The following is a 24,464-nucleotide window of genomic DNA, read 5'->3' on the forward strand; positions in this document are numbered from 1 at the left end:
AAACTTTTAAGTCTTAGTTGAAAACAAAAAAGCAAAAAAGAGCAAAAATAAATCAGAAAATCAATCAACAAGTAAGCAAAATCGATCTTTTTCTGAAAGTTTTTTTTTCTCTATGAACCTGAGAAATGTGTGGCATTTTCAGGCCATTGTGAACTCAAAGATGGTTTCAACTACCAAAAAGAATTTATAAGGAAGAACAAAAAAGTTATAATTGATTGCTTATGAATTAAAAAGGACATGAATATCATGATCAGGTTGTTTGACAAAACTATTGATATCACTGTATTTTATGTTACTTTGATCTATCAACAAAATGGTTGATTTTATCCTATGGAATTTTGGAAAGAGTTACATGATACATCTGACAGACCCATATTTGGGTTAATAGAGAAAATGATGGTGAATACTATATACATTAGAAATAAAAATGTAGAAGATGAAGGAATTTTAGAAGGATATACAAATTTAGGAAAGGAGAGTATTAAAATTATATTAGATTTATCAACCATGTTTATTCCACTAAATCAATCTTAATACAATAGAAATCTAATTCATTGTGTTAAAGTTATCTATGATTATGCAAGATCTTTGCTAACTTCTCATTCCTGCTCTGCCAGAAATGTTATATTATTTTCATTATAAGAAGGCTGCTCAAAACTCAAATTTGATTTCTTCTTGTAAAAAGAAAAGGAAAAAAAAAAGATTTGGCTAACCTAGTGATTTACTTGGCAGGAAAAATACATTCCATGGCTGAGAAAGAGCCTTAATCACTAGTGAAATAATGTGTATATCACATCTGAGAAAAAGATCACCAGGAGGGGAGAATATGGTTTGCTCCTTAAATCTTTTATAAAATATCAGCTAGAAAGGTTAGCAAAGACGTGGTATGTAGAATGCCTTGAGAAAGACATGTACCAAATACATTTACTGATAGTGCTTCTGAGCTAGATACTGGTGAATTACCTGTGGTACTTTGACTAAGGTGTCAATTCTTCATTTGTCCAATGTAAGTGTCACTTCCCTGTCATCCTAAGGTGTGTGTGTGTGTGTGTGTGTGTGTGTGTGTGTGTGTGTGTTACTGGGGACTGAACCCAGGGGTGCTCTACCTCTGAGCTACAACCCCAGCCCCATTTTATTTTTTATTTTGGAACGGGGTCTGAGTTGCGGAGGGCCTCACTAAGTTGCTAAGCCTAGCCATGAACCTGTGATCCTCCTGTCTCAGTCTCCCAAGGTGTGCATCATTACACCCATCTTCCTAAGATTCTTAAGCCCCACTAAAAACAAATATTCAATTTACTTCAACTGTTGAACCTATCTACATCAGGAAAATTGGATAAGCTATAAAGAAAATAGTGATATATAGATTAAAAAATTAATTGGACCATTTGGAAGCAAATATTTCACTAATCAAAGAACATAGTATTTGTTTCAGAAGCATTTTACCTTTATAATAGACTGGGACAGAGGTCAGTTTCTAGGATAATACTACCAAGTGCGCTAAGTAACTGCATAAAACAATATTTATAAAGTGCTTTCACCAAATACATGATCTTGATCCTCCTTACAACCCTTTGTCATGGTTGGGAAGGTCACTTTACAGATGAGAAAACCGGAGATCAGAGGCATGTGACTGTCTCCTAAAGTAACCGGTTGCTAGTATATTAATAAGGAGCAGAGCCACTCTAAAATTTAGGTCTTCTAGCCGGGCATAATGCTGTAATCCCAGCATTCAGGAGGCTGAGACAGGAGGATCATGGTTCACGGACAGCCTCAGCTGCTACTTAGTGAGGCCTTTTGCAACTCAGTGAGACCCTGTTTCAAAATAAAGAATAAAATATAGGGCTGGAGGTGTTGCTCAGAGGTAGTATGCCCCTGGGTTCCATCCCCACTACCACAAAAAATATATATAAATAAATAAAATTTAGGTCTTCTGACTTTCAGTCTAATGTACTTCCTCCATGCCAAAGCTACCCTATTCACTATTCAGTGATCTGAAATAACTGAATTTCAAAGGCCACCATCCCTTGGCTGAAACATAACTTTCCCCCCTAAGGATGCCACTTCCTTGCACAGCTAAGCACATTAGAGGAGCCATTACCAGTTATGAAGTTCATGCCACTATCTAATTGGTCTCTGAAATACTGCTCCACCAAAGATGCAAGGGCATACGGAGAAAGCTCTAAGGACTGAAATTATAGTTGGGATTAAAACGATGCTAAATTAATGCGTTCCTTGGTTGCAGGATTGTGAGCAAGTGTTATTGTGGATAAGGCTTATATTTTTTTTCTATTAGAAACTCCATTCTCTTTAAAGATCAACAAGAAGAACCAAAAGGGAATTCCCTAAGGTCAGCTCTGAGGAAACATAAACCTCTAATTCAATAACTCTGCTACTACTCTGAAAAAGGCTTTTATTATTGCAACATCCATATGGAGCCAATTGGACATTAATGACTAATCAATCCCTCCGCTTTCTATTCTACTTAAAGTGTCACAAGCCATGTTTAGATTAGCCCATTTCCTGCTTAGGATTGCTCAAGATGGCTTTTGTTCTTTCAGGACCAGCCTGATGGAGGCAGCTTAAACAAACACACGACCAGAGTGGCGCAGGAGTTATAAAGTGCCATATGTGAATGAACAAAGGGGCTATACTAAAGCCTTTTGTGGTATTTGTTAATGTGTTTCATCTGAGCTTAAAAAGGCTTAATGACTTTGTGGTGAGCTGATGCATGTGGCTCGTGGCTTTGCAAAATGAAGGAAATTCTAACCAGTGATATGCCAGTCTGTGTTTTCAAGAGTCTCTTGCTTTAAGTTTCAGTGCCTGTGTTTACTTTTTTTTCTTTTTAATTCTCAAGTTATATTTGCTTTACACAGATAGCTAAATAGAGTGCTTTATCTTGTTTCAACTATAGGATCCCAGGGCAGCTGGGACAACTTATATGCTTCTTTATTTTAATGACCTGAAAGTAGCACCGAGCATCAACTATTCCTCTCGTTATCTCTATGCTGTGTGCATGCACAGGAGGAGGGCTCACAAGCTGTTGAGCCCAGACAAAAAGCCATGAAGTTTGAACCAGAGACCATTGGGATTAAATAAGACAATAACAGGTTCTGGCTTTCTAAGATTTCAGGAGAACCAGGCTCAGGTTCAAGGAGATGCTCTTGGAGAATACAGAGGCTGGTGGATTAAATCATGTTGCTCAGCAGCTTCTGGCTTCATCCAACACTAGCTCCTCCTGTAGACTCTACAGGAAATGAAGAAGCATAAACCAAAGTGAAGCGAATCTCAGTTAACACACATACTGCTAAGTCCATCCTCCCATTTCTACTGTGTGTGTGTGTGTGTGTGTGTGTGTGTGTGTGTGTGTGTGTGTGTGTTACTGGAGATTGAACCCAGGGATGCTCCACTACCAAGTTATACTCCTGGCCCTTCTTACTCTTTTATTTTGAAACAGAGTTTAAATTGCTGAGGTTGGCCTCAAACTTGTGATCCTCCTGTCTCAAACTCCCAAGTACTGAGATTAGAGGTGTGTGCCACCATGCCCAGCTCCATTTCTCTTGTTACTGATTGCCTTAGCCTTCACTGTCTCTGATGGACTATTATAAAAACTAGAATTCTGGTTATTATTCTTTCTTGAAGTTTTGAATCCTTTAGCCTCCATTTAAATACCTCTTTCTAATTTCAGCCAGAGTAAGACATCACAAATGCTATTCTGTCCAAGCCACTCCTATATTTAAAATTCTTCAATGGCTCTCTAATGCCCACAGATGAGTCTAAAATCCTAGAATAGCATACAAGGTTCTCTGGTCTGGCCCTCCACCTATGGCTACAGTACTATCTCTGGCTGCTCTGTTTTGTTTTATAATACTGAGCTAGTTCTCTGCATACTGTATTTTCATGCTAAGAATCCAAGATTTCTCCTTTTCTAGAATTACCTGTCCATCTTGCAACCACTCATTATAGACTTTAGGGAGTATCTACTCCATGGAAGTCTACATTATTGCCAGGTTAGACTAACTATTCCAGGCTCCCATAGGTGCATGGCATGCTTCCCTCTAAATGTACACCAATGTATAAAACTAATAATGTATAATAATGTATAATAAATGCATAAATAATTAGTTTTATGCATCCACCTTCTTCATTAGACTGTCTACCCCCCAAGGGCAGTGACTGCCCTGTCTTTTCCATACCTATTCCCAGGGTCTGGCACTCAGGTTGGCATAAGGTACATACTGGAATGCTCAGTGAGACAGCTCAGAACAACAGACAACTTTAACATGAGAATTTCAGAGACTCATATGTCTGCTTGTTCCATTAGCTCCTGGGAAATTCTAAAATCAGATTTTATATTAAACCCACACTTTATATATTCTGTTAAGTGTCTTTCAAGGGTAGCTTTGATGGGGAAAAATGTATCCATAGTTGTTGTTTAAGACTCAGAGATTATTGGTTCTCATTTTACTTCTTTTATCAACTTACCACACAGCACGATTTGAAACACTAACCTCCTTACTTCCAAGAAAAACTTGGAAGAATAGTAAGGCAAGTCTGAGCCTTTGGGGAATATTAAATCTGAAAACTACTCTAATGCTTTAGGGTGTGTGTAAACACAGACAATTGATGCATACATTCAAACAAGCATACAAGGGTACACTCCTTTAATAGCATAAAATAGGTAAACCATGCTCACAGAATTAGAGAGGGGTATTAAAGATCACTAGTCTACACTTCTCTATCTATATGAAGAAAATGTAAAGTTGAGAGAGGTTATAATTAGTATACATCAAAATCATACTGGCAACTCATATTTAATTATCTCCAAGAATGAATACTTTCTACCAACAGAAAGTTCTAAAATGGTCAGCTGAATTATTTCAGCGCATCCAGACTTAACTTTAAAACTCCTAGAAATTGCCTGGTATGGTGTCTCACACCTATAATCCTAAGACTTGGGAGTCTGAGACAGGAAGATCATAGGTTTGAGGCTAGCCTCAGTAACTTACCAAGACCCTCAGCAACCTAGCAAGATCCAAGCCAGTTTATTTTAAAACAGAAAATAAACAAGGACTGGGGATATAGCTTAGATGTAGAATATCCCTGCCCCTGGGATTAATCCCCAGCCCAACAGAAACAAACAAAAAACTCCTGACAATTAATTTAAACAGCTTTTCTTTAGTTCATTTGTTCCAGAGAGTCTGTCTTTTATTAGAATGGGAGATGCAGATTATTATAAATCCAGTAAAAAATTATTTTTATAAAGTTATAGATATTAAATAGTATTAGAAGGAAATGGTTCAAGGCTTTGGGACAACCAATCCAATCCAATATGGGCCAACAAAATATCCCTATTCTGTATATTGATTAAAAACATTTGAAAGGTGCCTAATACTTGCGTGGTTTCAAAGATTTTATTTTTAAGTTTCATCAATTTTTTTTCTAATTAAAATGTTCTACTTTTAAGTGAAAACCATAAGAAAGAACTATTCCGACAAAGGAAACCAGTCAGTCAACTTTTCTTGAAAAAAATAGGAGGCAGTATTTGCTTAGATGTTATATACTCGGATCTGAGTTTGAATTACAGATTTAATTTTTCCTAGCTTAGTAACCCATTTTTCTTCTCCAAACTGTAGTTTCATGTCCCTATATAAGAGTTAATATTTTATACTCTGCAGCATCTTTCTTAAGAGCAAATAGAAATGTATGTAAATTTCTACCACAGTGATTGGAACTCAGTGCCCACATCCTAAACAACAGTTCTCTTTAGAAATTGCAATAATAGTAATGGAAACAGAAATAGTAGAATGTTTATTCTAGTATCAAGAACATATCAAATTATTATATAGTGTTTGTCTCCTTTCTATGTTCTCCTTATATCTGAGCAATGTTTCTTATACTTCATGTCTTGTTCTTTAGGTACTTTAAAAATGAACTCACAAGGTAACTGGAGGTTTCAAAGGCTCTAGTCCTTAATAGAGCCTTTTTTTTTAAAAAAAATCTGAAAACATATTTCAAAAGGGTTGCTATTATACAGACTAAAATGCAATGAGTATGCATAAGGCCAAACCAAGGAAGACCATCTCACATCTCCCCAGCTCCCAGACACAGGGACAGCAGCCAGACCTGGCTACTTGGCCAGAGCCATCGAAAGGGAAGAGACCATTTTCTTGTGAACTTAGCAGATCAGCATTTTACAAAGGACTCATTGGAATGACAAAGAATTAGGATTATTTACTATGAATCTATAATAAATAGAAGACAAGGAAGTTTTAGTCATGTTTCAAAATTGTTTTCCTCTCCCTGATGAGAGCCCTATAACTGGGCAGTGAGGAGGAGCAGCTATTCTATTCCTGATGCAGGACCAGGCTTCCCACAAACAGTGAGCTGATAGGGGAGCAATAGCACATGAGTTCTCTGTCATGAAAATTTAAAAGATTGTATTGAAACCAGTAAGCTTTACTTTCTACCTTTAGTATAAATTTAAAATTTATAAATATATTGCTTCTGAAATTCTCTACAAAGCTCAAGTCTTTAGGATACTGAGTTCTCATTCAGAGTTACTTTTTATGGTCAATTTGTAAAATGTAACAGGTTAGAGTAAAATGCAAATGTTGATATATTTTTATACAATCTCTTCCCTTTGACCTAACCTGGGCATCATATCTAAGGTATAAGTATCCACTAAACAATAAAAGCAAACACGATCCTCCTAAGTGAGAGTCACAGGTTCAAGACTGATCTGTAAGGCACTAATCAGTCACAGTAGACAAAGTGAAAATCATTCTTATGTGTATAATATAGCCAAGGAAGAAAAGATTTATTTTTAATTTAATTTGAATAAAAATCTACCTAACACCTGCTCAGCTCTCTTATGATGCAAACTGAAAAGACAGTCAGCTGAATATCTCCTCTGCAAAGAATTTAGAGAGCAGAGGAATAAAGAGATTAATATAGCTCCAAGATCAAACTACTTTCAACTTTCCCATTATTATTAACCTCTGGAATCCAAGCCAGTCACTACCAATCAAAGGCTAATGCCTGTCTCTTTAGTGGCAAAATCTAGATTCCTTAGCCTGGCATTCAAGGCCTTCTGCAATATGGAAGCCAGCTAGTTATAGAACATATTCAATTAAACATTTACTGTAAGTATGTGCAAGGCTTTGTGCTGGGCTTGGTGGAAAACACAAAGATGAGAAAGATGATCCCTCCCTCCTGAAACTTACTGTGTATTGTGTCATCTCTATGTCTGCTTGGATTTTTCCTTCAACTGATTTCTTTGTGTCTGTCTGTCTCTTTTTCTCACTCTTTTTTTGTTGTTATTGTTGTTTACTGGGGATTGAACCCAGGGGCATTCTACCTCTGAGCTACACCCCTAGACCTTTAAAAGAATTTAAATTTTGAAATAAGGCCTTGCTAGGTTGCTAAGAGTCTCTCTGAGTTGCTAAGGCTGGTCTCAAACCTGCTATCCTCCTGTCTCAGCCTCCCATGTACTGGGATCACAGGTGTGGTCCACCGTACCTACTTTTGCCCTTCTCTTTGCTTATCTAATTCTAGGCTTACTTCCACTCACACTTCTATCACATCTTCCAGAATTGTTGCTGTCCACAATGCACTGCTACTTCCTCTTCTAAAGTGTACTTTTTTCTGCTTTGCCAATGATGTTCTTGAACATGTAATACTTCTTAGTTTACTTTGCATTTTATGTATGATAACCTTTCAATCTCAACTGTGTTACGAGTTCTTGGTGAATACATGGTAGTCTATATATTTTTAATCTTTTTTCCCCTCATGCCAATAGCAGTACTTTGTATACAAGAGATAATCAACAAATTTTATCTTCATTGAACATGTAGGTAAAATTGAAGATTGTGAGGCTCTGAGTACTGATAAACCCTGGAGGGAAAGACCTGTTTCCTGGCATTGGAGACTCAGTTCGCAGATAATCACCTCCAAAAAGAATAAAAATAGGCAGCAAATAGTGGGTACAAGTAAACCAGGATAGACAAGCATAATAAAATGAGACAAGGAACCTATAAGAAGGAGATAGTCAAATATAAGAACAGTTTGGTTAAAAGAATGAAAGATAGGAATCCAGTAACAGAAGCTAGGGAGGGAGGACTGGTGGATACTGGCTCTTCGGAGCAAGTTAGAAACGGTTTTCAGAACTTGAAGAGAAGGAAAGATAAATAAGCAAAAAGGTTGCTCTCGAATCCAATCCTGTCCTTAAAAGAATTTAGAAATCTTTCAGAACTGGCCTGATGCTCCTCTAATCCCAAGAGCCAGAGGTCAGGCTGCATGTGGAAAGCTAAGCAGCTTTTGCTGCCAGGGACCCAGACAAAGTTCACACCCCAAGAGCTACACAGTGAGTCCAAACATGGCAGACAGCCCATTATCAGCCAGGGTTTATTCTAATGTGTGGGTTTATGTGAAGCAGACATACATACTGCTGAGGAAGCAAAGACTAATTTTGCAATCCCACTGGGAACATATGCTAGCAGTTCTTAGAGTCTAATTTTCATGGAAGATGGTATTAATCTTTATCACTCAGTTGCTGTAGAGAGTTGGGGAAGTACTTCTGGGTGATTCAGTAATGGCATGGACGGATATTTCTTCTTCAGGTCAGAGGACACTCCTTCAGAAAAGTGCGTTTATTTATTTTTTATTTATTTATTTAATTTTGCGTGTTTTGGGATGGAACCCAGGGGCATTCGACCTCCGAGATACACCCCCTGTTCTATTTTTTATTCTTTATTTTAAAACAGGGTCTCACTAAGTTGCAGAGGGCCTCACTAAGTAGCTGAGGCTGTCCACAAACCGCGATCCTCCGGTCTCAGCCTCCCGAATGCTGGGATTACAAGCGTGCGCCACCACGCCCGGCTTGTTTATTTATTTATTTTTGGTGATTATACACAGGGCCACTAGCACTTTTTCTTTTTTTAAGAAAATGTAGTCCAATGAGAAGCCAGCTCAGGAAAAGGCTGGGCTTCTCATTTAACAGGAAGGTGGGTCTTTGCTTGGGCTTTAAAGCTTAAGCAACTATGGGAAGCAGGTTGAATTCCCTTTATAGAGTATTAGGGGATGGAGTTATACAAGAATCTTGACATTTCACTCTCTTGCCCCATCAAGACTATCCATCACTTGAAGAGTTCAATGGAAATTGTTTTCTACCAACATTAAAAGTTATTTGGGAGCTTTTAAGACACCGCAAATATATTTCTTTAAGAGAAGTTTATTTGCTTGTTTAAGAGCGCTGCACTTTATATATAGTGCTGATATAAACTGGTGCACAGGATCCTCTAAAACTGTTTATATCCACAGTAAAAAACATTTTTGTGATACTCATACAACAGAGTTAGTCCAGAGCCCAAGGCTTCATGAACTCTGCTATCTCTCAGCCTGTGTGGCTGTTATTCATCTTCACCACGCTTTGGGCTTCCCCTGCTTCCCAGCCTGGCCTCAGACCCCAGCCTGCTAGGTTCATAGATACTCCTTTACATATTTATTTTTCTGAGATGGCTGGACACACTGTTTTGGCCATGGGAGGCCAGATCCATAGGCCCAAGTGCAGTTCTGGCTAATGCTCTTTCTGATTTACCTAGGCCTTTTGTTTTTATTTGTGTAATTCCTCATCTTTTATTCCTGGTACGTGCTCTTATAGTAGGTACCATCTCTGGCAAAGGCACGTCATCTCTGGTATATTTCTATAATAACTGCATTTATTTAGAAGATTGCATGGTCTCTCATTTATACTTGCCATATTCTAGTTGCCTTAAAGGTCAATGAGTCCAATTATATGACAGTAAAATTAGTTTAAAAAAACATCAACTTAAATCATCCAAATAAACTTCCTCACTCATAGATGATAAAAGTTAGGGAAAGAAAATGATTTGTCTAGGCTGGAGCAACTATAATTTAAATCTTCTAGTTCTTGAGTAAATATCTGAAGGGGTAAAGAGGTATTTTCTGGAGAAATAAGTTTTATTCTGTCAAAGTCTGGAAGTCATATTAGAACAAATGGGTAATAGTTATAAGATAAATTTGGCTATAAATAAGGAAGAACGAAGAGAATTAGAGTGAGCATCTTAAGATGAAGTCAATTTCTGTCATTAGACTATTGAAGGCATTTGAACAGAAGTAAAGTGACCACTTGTCAGGGGTATGAGAAGGGATTTCTAAGCCAGAATTATAGATTTCATGACCTTCTCCTCTTTATTCACAGTGGATATCCTAAGTGTTGCAGTGTGAAGCTCTGTTTCGGATGGGCTTGAACCAATTACCTTTACATTCCAAAGCACACACAGTTATAGTATTTAAATCCCACCCAGATTAGGCTACAGTTTGCCTCTGCTGCCTCAAATGAGTCATGTGTCACGGAATCACTCTTTCTTTTCTACCAGGAGTAAGGATCCAGGGAGGGCATAAGAATGAGAGAAGCTTCAATGGTTTCCAAGAGTATGATCAAAGGGGAAGCAGAATTCTCAAGAGAGAACATGTGTAATAAAGTAGTGCATTTTAAAGGAAAAAGAGAAAGCATTGCAGTCTCTGCTATTTGTCCATAAACAGGAGGCTTAAACTGGTGGTAATAAAAAGTATACTGAGATATAAAACTTAGAAGCAATCAGAGAGTCATGAAGAACAAGGAAGAAGAGAAAGAAGGACCTTTCAGAAGGGTAATTCCGCAGTCTTGGCTGGGATCTAATTCACAAATTTGGCCTACATCTCTAAAATCCTTCTAAGAAAATTTGAAAGCAACAGACCTGAACAAAGGTATCTTTGGTGCATATATCAATTTCCATCCAAATCAATGCGCAGTTTTAATGCATGGAGGACAGAACATTGTTCCAGTTCTAATTCAGGGTCCAAAAGTCTGCCAAAGAGAACCACTTTCAGAGTGCATCCTAAATGATAGGCTTATATTCCACTATCCTCACATCAAAAAAGGTCAGCTTCTGTCTGAGGAAGAGGCACAAAAACTTAATGAGAAATTTTAAAAACATTTTAAAATAATGTTTTCTTAACCAAACAAACCATACTGCACAATAGCATGAGACCCGAGAGAGAGAGAGAGAGAGAGAGAGACAGAGAGAGAGAGAGAGAGAGAGAGAGAATGAAAAGATGAAAAGAATATATTTTTAAAATCAAGGTCACAACTAGTGTTGCTGGGGAAACAGAAGGAGAGCAGGAGAGCAGGGAGACAAGGAGAAGACCATATATGAAAGATAATTGATAATTGGAAAATACTTCTGGGGAAATGTTTTCATTCATAAACAGTAAGGTTCAAACATCATAGAAACTAAATTAAGCAAGTGGCACAAATACAGTCTTTAAAGAATTGTTTGCTTTTTTTCTTCAAAAGAACTAAATGGAACTATTTGGAGTAGATCATCCTTTTTACAAGAGATGTACTCAGTAAAACACTGTAAGAATCACTGATTTGGAAGGGACCTTTGATATAATTAAATCCAACACGCCTCTTTTAAAAATTCTCCTTTTAACTAAAACTTAAACTTGTTTTCAGTCTTTTGCAAAGGAACTATAATTCAAATCTCCCTTATAACGAGGCCAGAACCCTTATGGAACTTTGAAATTAGGAGGGTTGTGATAAGAACTGCACTCTTGTTTAGGCAGAACAAGGAGAGGGGAAATGTCATACAGAAAGTCCATAAAAAGTTCAACAGCTGTTCATCATTCTTAATACATGGTGACAGACTCAACTAATCAAGTCCTCGATTCCTTACATGTCCTCTACAGAACCTAACAAATTGTGTGTACACAATACATGTTAAGACTTCAACCACTTCAAAGTATAACAAGACCTTAAACACGTTGCCTATCTCCAGCACCAATGAGTCTGAGGCTTTATAAATATCATGGTGAACAAGAAATGCTGTCTTGTCACATTCAAGCCAAATAACAGCTGGACTTTAAAAATAAAATTTTGAAGGCATTTGCCTTTTATATTTTTAATTTCTGTTTCCCTTGCTTATGGTTTTGTCATTCGATTTTGATGAGTGGTTAATACACACGCACAGCTGCCTCCTTTGGTGACCTTTCCTTCGCTGCCTCCATGTCCAGGGCTATACAGAAGGTCTACAAACTGCTTACTAAGTGAGACTGTCACTTTTACCCTGGCAGACATTTTCCTGGGAAGCCTGGCTAGAATAGCACCTCATATTTGGGCTGATTTACTTTAGTCATTTCCATAAGAGGATGGGATAGAAATGGAGGGAGGAGACAGCCCCTTATGCTGTCCCAAAGCCAATGAGAACTGGAAGATGATCATGTATGGACGAAGGGAGAGGACTTCATGAGCTAGAGGCACAGAACCCACCCATCACCTCCCCTTCCCTACCAAGATCTCATCCTGAATTCTCCATAGAGTGTAATCAAGTCTTGCTCTGCTTTTAGCACTTTTTCCCAGGGATGATAATGTGTATGTATATACATATTTCTCTTTCAAATCTTTTGTCTTCCCTCATCAGACCATCAGCTCCAAGAGGTCAGGGACATCCCTGTTTTGCTTCCCATGGTTTACCCAGTGTCTAGTTCAGTAACTGGCATTCTGTAGGTGCCCAAGAAATGTTGGTTGGTTGTTTTATGGACTGAGGACTTGGTAAAGTAGTAAAGGTGCAAATACATTGTTTTGTTATTCAGATTCTTCAGCTCCTTTTTATGCTTTCTGCAAAGGGAACTATGAAGCAGCAAAGTAGAGAAAGTATTATGCGTACCTGCTATCTATGCTGACTTTAATATAAACTGCAACTCTAGCAGGCTTTGCAATCAGCTAACACTTGAACAGATGCCAGGAAATACCCTGAAGTCAGCAGAAGGCTGCTCCTCGTCCCAGAAGTCCTCACAAAGGCACTGCACTCTGTCCACATTAGAGCAGGTAACTTGACTCCATTCATGAACTCACAGTCTACCCAAAGCACATGAGGTCTCAATGGCACTCTGGGCAAGCTTCTGAAGGGAGGTTTTCACACGCTCCTTAAGCTCCTGGGCCACTACAACCCTTCTACTGTTACACTCATCAAGCCCTGCTGCTACGTGTGACGGAGTAACATGAGAGCTGCTGTACGGCATGACTTGCTATATTTAGGGGAAAGGAAATGGGCCCTGTTGAAGAAAGTCACAAGGAGTTTGTTCAGAAAAATGAAGACACCACATATTTATCTGTATTAATACAGGGCATCGTATGGCAGGCTGAAATTTGAGCATGGCATCCAATCTCAGTTCTATCCTTACAAGGGATTTGACTTACACCAAGTTATTTAACTATGCTCAGCCTCAATTTTCTCACCTAGGAAATGGGAAAACAATCATACTCCTTTTTCAGAGGGTATAAAGATTAAATGAGAAAATGTGAGTAAAAAATTTACATTCTCTCTCCGGCATCTAAATGCTTGACAAATATTTGTTTAAAAAACAAGAAAAATTGATTTGAATCTTGCAATCTGGGTGATGAATGGAAATTACAAGGATATGTTTATAAAATTTTTATCTACAGTAAAGTTAAAAAAATTACTCTTACTGAAGCCAAAAACATATACTGGGAAAAGGTAGCCTCTTCAACAAATGACGTTGGCAAAACTGGTTATTCATATGCAGAAAAATAGAAATAAACCCCACTTTCTCATCCTGAATAAAAGAGTCAATTCAAGATGAATCGAAGACCTGGAAATTATACCAGAGACCTTGCAGTCACTTGAAGATGGCATAGGACCAACATTCCAACACATAGGCATGGGCAAAAGCTTCCTCAACAAGACTCCAAGGGTATAAGAAATTAAAATAAGGATCAATGCATGGGATTGCATTAAATTTAAGAGTTTCTGTGCACCAAAAGAAACTATCAAGAACCTCAACAGAGAGCTGACAGAATAAGAGATTTTTGCCAGCTACTCCTTTGATAGAAGACTAATATCTAGAATATACAGAGAACTCAAGAAACTCACTGCCAAAGAAACAAACAGCCCAATCAAAAATGGGCAAATGAACTAAGTACACACTTCACAAAAGAAGAAAGAGAATTGGCCAATAAATGTATGAAAAAATGTTCAACATCATTAGCAATCAGAGATGCAAATCAAAACTACCTTGGGATTTCATCCAACCCCAGTTAGAATTACAATAATTAAAAACACAAACAATAATATATGATGGTGGGAATGTACAGAAGCAGGAACTCTGATACACAGTTGGTGAGATTGAAAATTAGTGCAAACCCTCCAGAAAACAGTATGGAGGATCCTCAGAAGAATGAAAATGAACCTACTGTATGACCCAATGATATTACTCTTGAATATCTACCCAAAAGAATGGAAACCAAGCTATCAGAGTAATGCATGCATATCTATGTTTACAGTTGCACAACTCACAACTATAAAACCAGCTGAGATATTTATCAGCAAATAAGTGGATTACAAAACTGTGGGATATATATATATATATATATATATATATATATATATATATATATATACACACACACACACACACACACAATGGAATTCTACTTGGCCATAAAGAAGAACACAATTATGTCATATGCAGGGGAATGAATGGAACTGGAAAACATTATGTTAAATGAGGTTAGTCAGTCACAAAAAGTGAAAAATCAGCTATTCTCCCTAATATTTGGAAGCTAGGAAGAAATTGGGACATAAGAGGGACTCCAGACAAAGGAAGAGAAAAAGTTGAGTGATGAAGGGGATCAAGCCAGGAGTGGCAGATAAGAGGATTGCGGTTCACGAACAGCCTCAGCTATTTAGTGAGACCCTTTGCAACTCAGTGAGACCCTATTTCAAAATAAAGAATAAAAACAGGGCTTGTGGTATATAGCTCAGAGGTAGAATGCCCCTGGGTAGGGGAACAAACTGAAAGAGATGGGACGGGGAAGGGGGAAACACTTCAATCAACATGATACACACACACACAAACTTATCAAAGTCAATCACTGTACTGAGTATGGAAAGTGGGTATGGAATAGGGCAGGAACTGGAGGAGGGCTCAATGAGTTCTGGGTGCAGGTATGCCTCTCTCACCCCAAACTCCAATAAGATGTATGGTTAAAATGCACCAGTAAAAAAATAGAAAAAAATCTCCTCTTATGATGGTTAATAACTTCATGATTATTAACTTACCAAATGTATAATATCATCATCTTGATTACCAGCATTACTGGGAAGCCAACTGATTATATTATAGCCAATATATAGTTAAGAAACAAATGGAAAAGGGTGAATTACCAGGTAAGACATGTTTATTAGAGCCAGGGTAAGATGATGTAATTCTAGCCAAATGAACAGACTAAATACTTCAGAATCATGAACAATATTTATTTCATTTATACAGTCAGAGACTTAGGTACTCCACAGTTCAGCCTCTCAAAATTGCAATAGGCCAGACCTAAAACACTTGCTCACAGATTTTCAGGCCAGCTATTATACTCAAGTCAAACAGTTAATATCAGGACCCATCATTTGAACTCCCTGACTCCCTGAACAGAGGAATCTCAATGAAAATCCTGCATTTCTGAGTGCCTATGAGTGCTCTTGGTATACATTGTCCAAGAATAGCTCTGGTTTTGAGTGCTCTATCTCCCTTCCTACTTACCTTCTTTTTCCTCTTCTCTTTCTTCCTTTCCCTTTCTTTGCTCTGTCTTTCATTGTCTCTGTATCTCTGTCTCTGTCTCTTTCGTACACACACACACACACACACACACACACACACACACCCATCTGAATTTATTTTAACACCTTGTCCTCAGGGCTATCACCAAACCTCAGTCTTTTCTACTGGTATGAAAACGTGCCTTCTGGAAACTCTCTGGAGTGCTCCCCAATGCCTCTTAGTGCACATGCCAAGGATTTCTGAACTGCCTGGGAAGGCCCTGCTCAGATGCAGCTATGAAGTGTCGTTGAATGTTTTCAAGGGATTAGGGTCCTGGAAGAAATCCTGCCAGTAAAAGGGATACTGGTAAGATTCTTCCCCACATGCTAAAAAAGGACTTAACTGGGACTCAAGATGGGTGAAGTATCCTGTTACTCTGCAGAGAACAAATTAATCTTCCCTGACCAGTGGGACAGATTCTGCCAAAGAAATAGCTAACGGGAAAACCAGTCCCTACTCTGTGATGACACAGTAAATAACCAGGCAACATTACTACCAAAGTGCTGACCTAACCTATAAATTGTACCCAGCCTCTTGGGAGCAATTTCTGCTGATGTGCTGCTTGTGCATTTAAGACAAACAAACAAAAAAGGAAGAGAGGCAGACAGGCATCGATGGTGCTGTGGGTAAACATTCTGAGAGTAGGGCGGCTCTTTCCACCCAGACTTTGAACAGACCGGAGTGATAGCTAATGCCTAGGCACAGGCTGGTCTTGCCTCATTTAGTCCCCAGCATAGTGTGACTGCACCTAGATATCACCTAATTTGGAATTTAAAACAAATCTATATTTTTTTCTTAATAAGAATGCACTGAGGTAAATGAAACTGAATTCCATTCTTTGTTAGAATTTAGAAGGGGACTTTTTATTTTAAAAATTTAAGGGGGTACCTTGATATACCTGGATTGCTATGTGTTCACTAATATCTAGCTGCTTCTCAAAGTCCTCAACTACAAAGTATACTGAAGACCAACATTTCCTGAACTTTGCCAGAAAAATCTAGCTGTGATAATGATTCTACATCTAAGTCAGATACATCTTCAGAAACACACAAAGCAGCAGAAAAGAGTTACAGAAAAGGTACTCACCCTCTGCGTCTTCTGGCCGAGTAAGGTCGATGACTCCTGGGCCCAGCTTTCCATCTTCACTTGCCTTCCCTGTTAACTGGGGCCCCAAATTCTCAAAGCGTGTTCTTTCCTAAAGGAAAGAATAATCACAGACTTACTGTAACTTCCAAAGCAGCCACTTTTTATTTCTAGTTCTTGTCTTTGTTTTTCATGGACAAAACTTGAGTTTGCGAACATCACTTCTGACCCACTGGGGCTCTAAAAATCTCTCCAGAAGATTCTGCCAAAGCCTGATTGTGGCACTGAGACCAGAGCACTTAAGGAAAGGACAACCATGATGGGGATCCTGCCAGAGCTGCTCTGGATATCTCCTCTCCCTCAGATTCACTCCAGTAATATGAAAGCATCCAGCCAAATGTTCAAAAACTTGAAAGAGCTGTTCCTATCAAAATATACTGCTACATTTAATGGGAGAATTCTCCCATTTAGAGATCATAGTTTATATCTCAATATTCCTGGAGAAATACAAATTAGAAATTTATGCACCAGGATTTCAAAAATAAATATTTCAAAGCAGGTGGGCTAGGTGATGGTATTGATATTGTTGTTCTGCCTAAGAGTTTCAACCGTGACTCCATGGAAAGAGGATGTTGCTCCCTAAGCCAACCATGTAGGCAGAAAAGTTAGTGCCCCTGCTGTATTAGAAGGGAGACCCGGACACATTCTGCATGTTCACCACTTTTCTAGGAGCAGGAGTCTGTCTGAAACAGCGCAGTGAATGGAGCTCTGCAGCTCTCTGGATCAGTAGCAGAGGGCTCATTGACCATCATTAATATGGTGCTCTTGTCTGCAGAAACCCAGCACATGTGCCCTTCTCGCCTCCTTGCTACTCTCCAGACTCAAACTTGGCTTTGTGTTATGCTTATGAATGAATGAAACCTTGTTGTTCATTACTATGAAACAATATTAAATGTCATGTCAGCTTGAATTTACAGACATGAAATAGCAGCTTCCAGCTCCGGGAATGGTTTCTGCGTGTTATACTTAATGCATAATGCAGCAGTAGAGTGCTGATTGCTGTTCAGTCTATTGTTCAATGACCTAGTTCTGTACTGAGCATGTTCGGCATTAGATGGAAACAGGGTGTTCTCTTCTTTAAGATGTTTAGAAACTTGGAAATATTGTTAAAGAGCAAACATACAATTACTTGATAGAGGCTGTGACTCATTTGTTCAGTCTCACTACATTTGTGCTTTCTAATATGATTATTTTTGAATATCATTATATTTCTATAATTAATCCACATCAGTCAAATTGTGCAAGAAGTATGCCAGTACCTCTTCATCACAGAATATGTTGAAATTTGGTTTGGGAGAAAAAACACAGTGTAAACCTTGCTCTAACCTAGTACCATTTCTATGAAAGATTTGCAACAAAAATTATTATCACAAATTTCATGAACTGTGTGATAATAAACTAGTTTCAATAGCAATACGTGGGGAAATCTTTGAAAATATGGCACTTCTTACAGAAAAATTAAAATAAAAGCAAAATCAAGTATGGTTCCCTAATATCTTTGTATGTGAAAATGCTACTGCCCAAGAACAAATTAACCCAGATGCAAGGCACAACAAAATCAACCTTAAGCCATGTGAGAGTTTTACACATTGTCAGGGAAAGGACAGCTGCTTTTAATCAGCCAATGCCTATTTCTGAGTAGCACTTTGGGATGTCATGATGTAAGGAAAAAGAATTAGAGTGAAGATGAGTAGTACTAGGGAAAGCAAAATATTCAACCTTTGTTTCATCACATTGTTTCACATTTCAAATATTTGCATGTGAATGCTTTCCCGTGTTAAATGCAGAAGGAGTTTTGATGTGACACCTGCAATCTTTTTGGAAGAACAACCTTTAACTGTATTTTCATGGGGGGAAAACAACTTTCTCTGAAAATCAACAGACTGTGCTACCTATCAATATGCATATTTCAAGTATCTTTCTAGTCATTCATTCTCTTTGATTTTACCGAAAAATATTCTCAGTAAAAAAAAAAAGTTCCTGAAAGAATATCAATATTTTGACAAGGAAGGAGAAGAGGGAAAATTACATGCCATGGTTTGTAAAATCCTAAGACAACAAAGCTTACATGATGATAATATCTTTTCTTTTATAAAAATGAAGTGCACTCACAATTCAGTACTATCAGCTTGTTTTTAATCATAACAAAAAACATTCAGAACATTCAACAACACATTCACAGTGTCTTTGAAGTCATACATTTTCCTGACTTCATTGAAAAAAATTCTTCTGCAAAGATACTTTCCCTATAAAATATCAATATTTTGACAGACTAGAAGACAAGGAAGAATATTCCATGAAAAACTCATTAAATAGGCAGAAAATAGATCGGTGATAAAAATTATTTTGGGCAGTGGGTTGCATTTTAAATTTGATAACATAAAGCACTGTGTTTGAGATTAAAGAAGGACCCTGCAAAGCCATGTCTTTTCATATAAATTTCTACCTAGTCTCCCAGGAGATTTCCTTTTTTTCTTCAAAGAATAGCTCAGAATATTTATTTGTCAGCCACATAACCATAAGATAAGAGGGCCTGATGTCTACATCTTAGGTCTGGACAGCTGAGCTAAGCAAAAAAAAAAAAAAAAATACCAATGAAGTTCAATATAAGCCTAGTAAATACAGGATGTGGACATGGGCACAGAGAGATACATTAGTTCCAAAAAGTTTGAACTTCTGGTCGTTAAATGTCAATGGGTACACCCCTGTATGGAACAAATATAGGCAGTGGATGGCAAGCTATTAGGTCTGAATTTCCCCCCCACACATGAACTAGCCCTCGAGATGTACATAGCTCCCAAGTAAGATATGTTGAAGATACAGGCAAAGTACCTCAATGTTAATTTAATCCCAATTCCACTAGAAAATCCCCCAATATTCATGCTGACAGTGAAATGTGCATTTTGCAGGTGGCAATGTAAAATGACACGTACTTACATGTTGTCAGTCACAAACATGCAGTCAACATAAACATTATTGCAAAAAATTAAAGTCAGCTCTACTGTATGGTTGGACTGTTGACTCTCTAAGTGCTTTGAAATTATGATGTATGAGGTAGATGTTGCATATTAAATAAAGATATTTAAATGATAAAGCCCCCTTTAGTGAGAGCTGATGAATGTTAAATGTTACAAGCCACAAGATGGTGGCATCCATCATCTTCACGTGTTATCAGAGTCAATGGCGGGGCAGCTTCACTGATGACAAATAGACTGCCACATTATTATCCCTTATTTCCAGAGTCAGTGAACAAACCATTCGACTCCTCAGGCATTATTTTTAAGTTTGCATTAAATTAGCAACTCTTCCCTCCCTACCATGGCAAGATTGATCAATTACATCTTTGCATCAGTGGAGAGAGAGAATGGATTTGGGGTAGCTAAAGGACCAGAGGTTTGTTTTCATCTAAAAAAAAAAAAATCAACTCCCTCTTACTGGCAACAAATGTAAAATTGTGATCTGGGAAAAGAACAGCAATGAAACAGTAAGCACACAATAATGGCTTTTCTTTGCACTTAGATAAAAGCTGAATTTTTGATGTGCACAGTATATTTTAATAAAATTTTATATACTATGTTTTACACACTTATTGGCTATTCCATAATAATGTGTGTGCTAACAGTAAAATTGCTCTTAAATTTATGTGTGTTATTTATACGTTCCCACGTAACAATGCTTTTTGTTGTAAAAAATATTCTGTTTATTAATGTAACTTTACAACCACTGCATCCAAGATCCGTGGTAAATTAATGACATTTTTATTATTTTATAGTGTCATTAAATTTTTACTGATCACTCCATCAAACAGAGGCAGTAAAGGCCATAATGTAAACTGGGACACTTAGATCAGGCAGCAGGAAGACATTCCATATAGTCTGAAGAAAACTGCTAGCAATAAATGATATTTATACCATCTTTAAGCATGTGAGAATACTTGGATAAGTTTGGCAAAACTGTTTCAGTAGTAGAGTGGATTGTGTACTTAAATAACTGTTTGCTTGCCAGCGAGACAAGCCTTTTTCAAACCATATGCATGATGACAGATTGTAGCCATCTCCTAAAGAACAACACATGAAATGTAATGGTGTGCGAGGCACCTTCCCTCTGGATTACCAAGGCTGACCAGCCCATGCCAGGCCTCAATTCTTTCAACACCGTCCCGTTTTCTACAGCCTGAAAGGGGGAAATGGCACATGCTGAGAGGTGTTTTTTGTTTGTTGCTTTGCAAACAAATATATTTCACATAGACATGTCAGACAATGATGTGATATATTTTGTGCCAATGGTCTAAATGAGGGGTGTTTTGCTACCCTTTATTCAAAAGCTCATTTAAAAAGAATATCTGAATATGGGGTCATTCATAGAGGCCACACAACAAATGATTAGGGGGCCATTACCTATATTGTAGTTAAAATGGGTGAAAAATAATTATCTCCTGTATTTTCACATGTAAAATACATTATAATTAGGATGCTCTCTACACTGACTCTCTTAAATAAACTTAAATATGTGTCATTAACTAATTGCCAAATAGTCTATTTATGTATATAGAAGATAGTAAATAGAAAATGCTATGCTCATCTAATCATGGACTTAGAACCTATCTTCTACATGGAGAATATGGTATGATTCTTTTTTAAGTAAATAAGAATTTTGTAGTTACTTACTCAAATACGTATTTGAATATTAAAGACCTAAAAATCTTTTAAATATGTAATGATAAGGAATTTTGCAGGAAAGGTTAATACTGAAGCTCCACCAATCATGTTTTTTATGTACTCTTAAACCAGAGTTTTCTAAGAGAATTAATATGTGTATCATGAATAGAAATTCTCTAAAGCCACCAAAATATCATGAAATACTGCCTATCCTCAAAGTTTTAGCTATGTCTGAATTATCAAATGCTTGCTCCAAGCTTCAATCTTTCCAGATTATTTGCTTTCTACTTGTATATTTTAGCAGATCTCCAACCCAGGAAAATGCTTTCTTAACCTAAAAGAAAAGACTTCCCACAAAAGCAGCTTCCCCCTCACCAGCTTTCTCTCTGTCCTCTGTTTACATCCATGCCAACTGGCCAGTGCCAGTCATCTCACTGCCTTCTTGGCCTTCTCCATCCAGTCAGGCATCCAGGATTGCTGACTTTCCTTCCACACAGCTCTCATCCTGGTCCCTCCTCCAGAAGTCCTCCTGCCATCACTCAGGACCCCACACACCCAGCTCACTGATGCAGCCCCCTTTGGTCTGCAAGGTCCTTGGCAATGCCTTCCCCAGGCTATCTACCCACATTCTTTCCTCACAGTGTTCCACTTCATGCCCCTAATTCAGAACCTTCCATGGCTCCTTACCCTATTGTGCTTCATCTAAACCCCTGTCTCTCAAGGCTCTCTAGTCACTGCTCCCACCATTTTCTACAATTCCCCCTTCACACATCCTCTGCTTCTGGCAGGCAGTGACTTGCCTTCCAATCATAACACTAGGACCATGCTTTCCTCATGGCTGCTAGTACATGCTTCCATCTCTATTTCTCCTTGCCAAGTCCAATTCATATTAAAAGACCCATCTTTCATAAACTCTAAAATCTCTCTAATCTACCTAACTTTTTGATATGCAAAAATTTTTTTGTCTTCCTTCACTAATTAGGCCTAGTTATCTAGTACTATGTTAAAGAATTAAGGTTTGGCTCACGTACCATGTCAATCTCCCCAATAACATCAAAAAATTTTACAAGCAGGGGATTATATCTTAGACCCTTTCTATACATTTAACACAGCATTTGGTATTAGTATCAATAATACTTGAAATTTTATATAAGACCATGTAATGTATTTACCCAGATAAATAAAAACTATCTTCTATAGTAGAAAGTCCATAAGGATCAAGAACTACCAATTTTCTAATACTTCAAATTTGTGATGCTTAGATTCAAGAGATGCTTAGACTCAACACTTCACATGGTATTGGTGGTATCTTTTTGAGCAATAATAATCAAAACAAGGAAGTCCAGAAGATATCTTAAATATTTTATAAAAGAGTAAAATAAGCAATTTTAAAAGACCACAGTAGGAAAGTACATTTGATTGTATAACTTAATAGTACTACTACCTTGGAATTTATGCAGGTAAATACTTGCATCTTTGCCAAGTCTTTGCAAAACACTGGACAAAGAAGACATTACCACAAATGCTTGGCTTACAAAGCAGTGCATATTTCAAAATAGAAAGTCTTGTTTTACTTTGTTCATTTTGTTTTGAGAGTAGGACAATGCTGCGTACAGTGTTGAGCAACTCTGTCTTACTCTGGATGACATGTCTAATTCCTTGCTCTGGAAATATTTTGCCATGATATGATTCTCACGAGATATTACTTAACCACACATGTTTTCTCATTATTTCCTTAACAAACTCGCTTTCTCATCCTTTATCTTATATCCTTTATTATTTAATAATTTAATGAAAGATAAAAATGTAGGATTTACATTAAAAAGAAACCACATGCACTTTTTTAAAAAGGTGATTCTTTTTGAAGGAAGTTATTTTAGAGGCACTGGGATTTACTTTCACAGTGACATTTTGATGATTCTAGAGTCAGTAATGATAATAAATACTCTAGCTGGGAGAAATAAAGCTCATTATTAAACTTCATTGTTAAATAACATTTTATCAGCTAAAACTATTAATTTGTCTAGCTCATAACACATCCTTAACTCTACAGTTGTTCTAGGTCTCAAGGATTTGTTAAGGCTTAAGTTTTCCAGTTGTGTTTCCCCCACAGCACAAATACATCTGTTGGAGTAGAAATACGAAGAGTGCCACTTATTGATCAAAATACAAAGATTTTACCAGTGACTCCTTTAACTTCATACCAATGTTGCAACAAAAATACTACTATTGCTATCAATTTCACATAAGAAAAAAATGAACCCCAAAGAATATTTCTAATATCTCATTTAAGTAATTTTAGATAGGCATTTGTACTGAGGTAAATTTAGAATCATAACTCTACAACTTCATTATCATGTAATCTCTGAGTCCATTCTCTCGTTTTGTAAAATGGGATAAAAAATGCTCATGCCATGGGGTTGTAATGATTAAATGAGAGATTACCTGTGAGTGCTTTGCAAAAAGTAAAGCAATTCATAAAATATCCACTTCTCTTAAAGATACCATTTAGTGTCGGCTAAATGTTTCAAAGCTAAACACTAATGAAGAGTGTCCTGATCTAATGTCCAGTGTCCATTCTTCTGCAACAGTGGAACCTAATAATCAAAGATGCACTCCTTTTTGTCTTGGCTGCTTATTATCTCAGAACAAAATTTAGATCTTAAATCTGATAAACACCTTGTGGTTGGATCTTGTTAGTGTCTACTTTCAAACTCTCAAATGCCTCCTACCACCTATAGAATAAGAAACAAGCCTCTCTGCATAGCCTGTATAACCCTATATAATCTGGCTCTTGTTCCTCTTACCAGCTTCATGTTCTATTCACTCCAGTTCATATTACTTATTCCAATAAAATGGAACTTCTCAGCTTCCTAAATATGATATTTTATAGCCTCTATATTTCTATACACTATTCTTTCTTCCTAGAATGCCCTTCCATTCCTAAGGACATGCGAATTAGGCCTTTCTAAGCCTTATTAAAGTATTTCT

General features: G+C 37.4%; 1 protein-coding gene across 8 annotated transcripts in view; it reads right to left on the bottom strand.

The window, feature by feature from the left end:
* Positions 1–24,464, bottom strand: part of SOX6 (SRY-box transcription factor 6) — a gene marked incomplete at both ends in the record, with an annotated part of 599,473 nt that overhangs the window by 25,227 nt on the left and 549,782 nt on the right. For all 8 annotated transcript variants that reach the window (XM_080715779.1, XM_080715784.1, XM_080715780.1 and 5 more), the window contains one exon: positions 16,759–16,867. In XM_080715779.1, the coding sequence (XP_080571905.1) occupies positions 16,759–16,867 (109 nt within the window). The remainder of the gene's footprint in view (positions 1–16,758; positions 16,868–24,464) is intronic.

Source organism: Muscardinus avellanarius (genome assembly GCF_963383645.1).
Source record: "Muscardinus avellanarius genome assembly, chromosome: 1".
NCBI classification, from domain to species: domain Eukaryota; kingdom Metazoa; phylum Chordata; class Mammalia; order Rodentia; family Gliridae; genus Muscardinus; species Muscardinus avellanarius.